The following is a 7145-nucleotide window of genomic DNA, read 5'->3' as shown; positions in this document are numbered from 1 at the left end:
CTGCACAAATGTGTAGATGCTTGTTTTCAATTTTTGGATTATTTTTTATTTTTTTTACGTGAATTTTTGGATTATTAATTAATATGTTTTCTTGACAAACACAAATCAAAATAATATAATTAAACTCAATTTAATATTCATGTGGTTCTTATTTTTGTTATTTATTTTTATGATATTTATTTATTATACCAAGCTTAAGATAAACCATCCATATGTAATTCAATAAATTTATTTATTTAACACACATTACTAATTCAATAAAATAATAATTAAGAAGTAATTCCTTTAAAATTAGTTATGGTAAATATTAAATGTAGTTTTTTTCAGAGTAATTTGCAGCATGACCTTCATAAGTACTTAGTTTATTCCAACTAACTCCCAATTCTAAAATTTTAGTGGTAAAATCCCCTAAATCCATGTTTTGTTAGCACTTAGCCATTTCCAATCCATTTTTAGGTGTTAAGTGCCACGTAGGACTATCTATATATATTGTCTACGTGGTCACTGTGTACACATACATAGAACAATTTTATTGGTCCACGTAAATAACAATTTTAAAAAAAAAATTAAAAAAAATTAATTTAAAAATAAAAAATGACAAATAAAAGAAATAAAAAGTTTAAAACAAATTATAAATTAAAAAAAACACAAAAAAAAAAAAAAAAAAAAACAATTCTATCAAATGTTTGAACTAGCAATTGTATTCCTAAAGAATTAATTGGTCAACTATTGAACCAAAAGGTGTAATGGAATGACTATAACATTCTTATTCTTATTCCACTCGATCAAACATGGCATTGCTTCTTTTATACCTTTTTTTATGATTTTAAAGTGTGTTTTCTTTATTTTAACCGGTATTGAATTTTTCAGATAACACTACATGAACTGATTTCAAAAAAGAAAGAAAAAAGACAATCAAAAAGTGTCTTAGAGGTGTTAAGAAAATTGACTAATTAATACTCTGTTTAGTACTCTGCTTTTATTATCTTTATCATTAGTCTGTTAATTACTGTTTTATTGGTGTTTAGTGTTTTGTACGGATTATGTTATGTTGTCTCCTTTGGCTCCTACACTAGGGCCACCTGTCCACTTGTAATTCATTCTTGTAATTCCTTTTCAGAATATAAATAGTAAAGGATGTACCTCAGTCTCCTTTGAGCTGAGAATTGTCTTCAATCCATTTTTGTGTATATTTCAACTTGGTATCAGAGCTTCATCGGCCCGTGCCAATGTCTGCTCAATCTCAGACTCCCCAGGGAACAACCACAGCTGCAGCAGGTGCTGCAAGCTCCCAAACACCCAACATCCAGCCAAATTACACTCAGCCTTTCAATACCCTAAACCAACCCTTTCCCTTAAAACTCGACTGTAAGAACTATATGCTTTGGAAAACTATGGTCTCCACAGTGATCAGGGGACATCGTCTAGATGGTTTCATTAATGGTACTCGTCCATGTCCAGTCGAGTTCATCTCTGCTCTAACAGCCGAAGGAGAAACTGGTTTTGGTCTTACAGTTAATCCAGAGTATGAAAACTGGATAGTTAGCGATCAATTGCTAATGGGCTGGTTGTACAGCTCCATGACTGAGGGTATAGCAACTGAGGTAATGGGATGTGCTACGGCTGCTGCGTTATGGAAAGCTCTTGAAAATCTTTATGGAGCACATTCTAAATCTCGAATGGATGATACTCGTACACTGATCCAAATAACCAGGAAAGGCTCAACATCGATGGAAGATTATTTGAAGCAGAAGAAGGCTTGGTCAGATTCGTTGGCCTTGGCTGGTGAGTCATACCCTGAGAATCAACTCATCTCTAATGTCACATCTGGCTTAGACATTGAGTATCTTCCCATTGTGCTTCAAATTGAAGCTCGACCCTCAACTACCTGGGAGGAACTGCAATGAATTCTCCTAGCCTTTGATAACAAGATGGAAAGGCTTCAAAATCTCAGCATCAACAATGGTAACAAATCTGCTCATGCTTCTAACACTCCAAATGCCAATCTGGCAAATCGATCCTTCCCAAACAACAGAGGACGAAACAACAACCCTTACTCAAATCAGGGTAATCATCATCATCAGAATCAAAGTCCAACAGGAGGTGGTCGTAGCAATCACAATCGAGGAGGATTCAACAACAATGGTAGAGGCCGTGGTGGAAGAACAAATGGACCCAAGCCAACTTGTCAAGTCTGTGGGCGTTATGGTCACTCTGCTGCAATCTGTTACAACAGATACGATGAGGCTTACATGGGTTCAGATCCCAAGCTTGGTGGCCAAGGAAATCAGAAACTAAACCAACCAGCAGCAGCCTACACAGCAGCACCAGAAGCAGTGGACAGTGATGCATGGTTTGTGGATAGTGGAGCAAGTAATCATGTCACTGCTAATAAGAACAACATGACACACAAGCAAGATTATGGTGGCAAGGAGCATCTGACCATTGGTGATGGTAACAAATTACATATCTCTCATTTTGGTTGTGGTAAACTGCATACTAATACTCATTCAGCACCCTTGTTGCTTGATAATATATTGCTGGTTCCTGACATTGCAAAAAATTTATTAAGTGTGTCAAGTTTAACCTCTGATAATGATGTGTTTGTTGAGTTTCACCCTGATTATTGTTTTGTGAAGGACAACATCACAAAGAAGGTGCTGCTGGAAGGAGTGCTTAGAGATGGTCTTTACCAATTTCCCAACAAATCTACTTCAAATTCGTGTCAGTCACAGTCGTTTTCTGGTTTGTCGAGTCTGTCCAAATCAAGTGTTGTTAATACAGCCAATGTTCATGTTTCCAAGAAGGATTTATGGCATAGACGTCTAGGCCATCCATCCACTAGAGTCCTTAAACTTGTCTGTGAGTCAAACAATGTAAAAATTTCAAAGAATGAAATGGAAAATTTCTGTGAAGCTTGTCAATTTGGCAAGTCACATGCATTACCATTTAAGTTGTCTTCATTTAGAGCATCTAAGGTTCTTGAATTGATACATACTGATTTGTGGGGGCCAGCTCCAATTGCATCAAACACAAATTTCAAATTTTACATACATTTCATGGATGATTTTAGTAGATACACTTGGCTATATCCATTGAAACAAAAATTTGATGCATTGAATGCTTTTACAGATTTCAAAGCTTTTGTTGAAAACCAGTTTGACAGTAAAATCAAAAGCATTAAGTGTGATTGGGGTGGAGAGTATCAAGTGTTTGAACATTTAGTTAAAACAAATGGGATTCACTTTAAGCATTCATGTCCACACACCTCTGCTCAAAATGGGAGAGCTGAAAGAAAACACATGCATATAGTTGAGATGGGGTTAACATTACTTGCTCAAGCTAGTGTGCCACTTAAGTATTGGGTAGATGCTTTTCAAAATTCAGTGTATTTAATCAATCGACTCCCAACACCTGTTTTGCACAACAAAACACCTTTTGAAACTCTGTTTGGTAGAAAACCCGATTACAGACAGCTCAAAACTTTTGGAGCTGCTTGTTATCCCTGCATAAGGCCTTACCAAAATCATAAATTTCAATTTCATTCACTTAGGTGTGTTAATTTGGGGTACAATGACTCATATAGAGGGTACAAATGTCTAAGCACTACAGGGAGAGTTTACATTTCTAGAAATGTTGTGTTCAATGAAAATATGTTCCCTTTTCAATCCGGATTTTTAAACACACAAGCTCCAGAGAAACAACTCATTATTCATAATGAATCCTGGTCTCAACTCCCAAACTTTCACTTTAGACATTTTACCTCTAATCAAGACACTCGTGTACCGTCTCAAGCCTCCACTGAATCCAGTACACCAGCAGCATCTTCATCCAATCAGGTAAACTCTTTAAACTCACCAATATCTGACTTTGACTCACTTGATCATGGCCTTGTTGCACCTGACAGTACCACTGTCAATATTAGCAGAGATAACTTCTCTATACAGCAGCAGCATTACAGTGAAGAGCCAGAGAAATCAAGCCAAGAAATTCTCAACACTGGTGCAGAACCTTCAGTGCATGAACAACCAGAAAGTGCTATGTCCCAACTCATCATATGATTACCAGATCAAAGGCTGGTATATTTAAACCAAAAACATAACTCAGTCAAGCCAAGTGGGTATCTGTCTTTGAACAACCAAAGAATATTGCTGAAGCTCTTCAACATAAGGGCTGGAATGGAGCTATGAATGATGAAATTACAGCTCTAAAAAGAAACAAAACATGGATATTGGTTCCCAGGTCAAAGGCAAAAAACTTAGTAGGGTGCAAGTGGGTTCACAGAATTAAAAGGAATGTTGATGGTTCTTTTCAAAGATACAAATCAAGACTTGTTGCAAAGGGATTTCATCAAAGAGCAGGGTTGGATTATGGAGAAACTTTCAGTCCTGTTGTCAAAGCTTCAACAGTCAGAATTGTGTTAAGCATTGCTGTGTCAAAGGGCTGGAATATTAGGCAATTGGACATCAATAATGCTTTTCTGAATGGGAATCTTGAAGAGGATGTTTACATGTGTCAACCAGAAGGTTTTGAAGACCCAAACAGACCTGACCATGTTTGCAAGTTACTCAAGTCACTTTATGGACTCAAACAAGCTCCAAGAGCCTGGTTTGATAAATTAAAGAACACTCTTCTTGCTTGGAACTTCAGGAACTCAAGGGCAGACACATCTCTCTTTTTCTACATCAACAATGGGTGTATCATTTTAGTCTTAATCTATGTAGATGATATTATTGTGACTGGGAACAATAATACCAATCTGAACAGTTTCATTGAAAAACTAAACAAATTGTTCACTCTCAAAGATCTTGGGGATTTACACTTCTTCCTTGGCATAGAAGTTGCTAGAGATGCAATAGGTCTCTACCTCACTCAAACAAAATACATTGAGGACCTATTAGAGAAGAACAGAATGCAACATTTGAAGCCTTGCCCTACACCAATAGCTACTGGTAAATCTCTTTCCCTCACAGATGGCAAATTGATGGAAAATCCAACAAATTATCGAAGTCTCATTGGTGCTCTGCAGTATCTTAACCATACCAGACCCGACATTAGTTATGCTGTTAACTCACTGAGTCAATTTCTCAAGGCTCCCACAGTCTCACATTGGAATGCTGCAAAGAGAATCTTGAGATATCTCAAGGGAACCAGTACACAAGGCCTACATCTTAGCTGCTGTGACAAGCTCGATCTGATAGGTTTTTCTGATGCTGATTGGGCTAGCAATCCCGATGATAGAAGATCAGTTGGTGGATACTGTGTTTATCTTGGAGAGTCTTTAGTCTCTTGGTCCTCAAAGAAACAATCAGTGGTGTCTCGTTCAAGTACAGAGTCTGAATACAGAGCTCTTGCTCAAGTAAGTGCTGAACTAACATGGATTGAATCTCTGCTGAATGAAATCAGATTTCCTCTCAATGCCTCTCCTATAACTTGGTGTGACAACATGAGTGCTAGTGCTTTAGCTTCAAACCCAGTCTATCATGCTCGCACTAAACATATTGAGATCGATATACATTTTGTAAGGGACAAGGTATTGAACAAAAAGCTTGAAGTCAGATACATTCCCTCAGCTGATCAGACAGCAGACTGCATGACAAAACCACTCTCACACTCTCAGTTTCTCTACTTGATTGGCAAACTCGGAGTGAAGAACTCACCCTCTCGTTTGAGGGGTGGTGTTAAGAAAATTGACTAATTAATACTCTGTTTAGTACTCTGCTTTTATTATCTTTATCATTAGTCTGTTAATTACTGTTTTATTGGTGTTTAGTGTTTTGTACGGATTCTTTTATGTTGTCTCCTTTGGCTCCTACACTAGGGCCACCTGTCCACTTGTAATTCATCCTTGTAATTCCTTTTCAGAATATAAATAGTAAATGATGTACCTCAGCCTCCTTTGAGCTGAGAATTGTCTTCAATCCATTTTTGTGTATATTTCAACTAGAGGTTAAAATAGAAACTCAAGAATCCATTTTACCTCTTCATGAACCCAAACCATGTCAGCAAGAAATTTCTTGTGCTCATCAGGAACTGCCCGAACCAAATCTGCCCACCAAATATTACATTCGTTTCAATTCAAAAATTTCACAAACAGATTCGCAAATAACTCACCTCACCACCAATGACAAAAACTCATATAAAGTTAGAAAGCTTAATCCTTTGTATCTTAAATAAAAGTAGGAATCACACACTTTCCAAAACCAAAGAACCAATTTCACACATTCCAATATAGAAACAAAAAGTCATAGAAAGAAAGGAACTCCAAAACAATGATTCTTGAATTAACCATTCAAAAAGCAACAACCCTATTTCCCACTTCCAATAAAGTACCCAAAAAAAGGAGTGATTCAGAACCAGAAAACTAAAGCAGAGCAATACATACAAAAATATATGAATGTGTATAAATAAAAAAGTTGAAATTTGATTACCAGCAGAGCCATGAGGAACACCATAAGATTCAAAAGTTGGGGCAGCGTCATAAATGGATCCTTTATAGTCCATCCCTTTGGCTACGTTGAACTTGGCCTTGATTTTCCCAGACCATCTCCTTCCCTGCAAATGCATATTTTCATACCCTTCTCCTTTGTACCACCCTTCTCTCTCCTCATTTTCTTCGTACTCCTTCCAAGCCTCGGCGAACTCCGAGCCGTCGGGCGGCTGAGGGACTAGGCCGAGGAAAGCAGCGAAGGCGAAATCGTGGTTTCCGGAGAGGAAGACGTGGGTCTGATGTGGGTACTTAGAAGGAAGTGAGATGAGAAAATTAATTACTTCTGTTAATAATTTTTTTAAAAAATTACGTGTTAACTGCATTATTCAGTACTTCATGAATTAATAATCTTTTAAAAAAATCTTCAATTTAAATGTATATCATTTATTTTTATCTTTTTTTTTTTTTTTTTTTTTTTTTTTCAGATTTCTAATACATATAGAAATTTAAGATGCTCTATACTAATACTATTAACATTAGGAATGAAATATATATATAAATATATCATTGGCTATAGATTTACATCATCAACGCAATTAAGTTTATAAAATTTTGGAGTTTCTTTTAGTTAAGTATCATCTTACACTATTGTTATTTAACATCGATCGAGTTCAACAAAATTAACATGGACATAATTACTACGTCGAACATAATA

General features: G+C 36.4%; 1 protein-coding gene across 1 annotated transcript; it reads right to left on the bottom strand.

Annotated features, from left to right (window-relative positions):
- Positions 1 to 5950: 5950 nt before the first annotated feature.
- Positions 5951 to 6813, bottom strand: LOC133035911 (tyrosine-protein phosphatase RLPH2-like). The gene is made up of 2 exons (XM_061112353.1): positions 6432 to 6813; positions 5951 to 6048 (listed from the first exon to the last, which is right to left on the bottom strand). Exons 1-2 carry the CDS (start codon positions 6811 to 6813, stop codon positions 5951 to 5953), a joined length of 480 nt encoding a protein of 159 aa, XP_060968336.1.
- Positions 6814 to 7145: the final 332 nt, after the last annotated feature.

This window comes from Cannabis sativa, chromosome 3 (assembly GCF_029168945.1).
Source record: "Cannabis sativa cultivar Pink pepper isolate KNU-18-1 chromosome 3, ASM2916894v1, whole genome shotgun sequence".
Lineage (NCBI taxonomy): Eukaryota > Viridiplantae > Streptophyta > Magnoliopsida > Rosales > Cannabaceae > Cannabis > Cannabis sativa.
The sequence above is the reverse complement of the archived record's forward strand: the minus strand, read 5'-3'. Positions and strand labels throughout refer to the sequence as shown.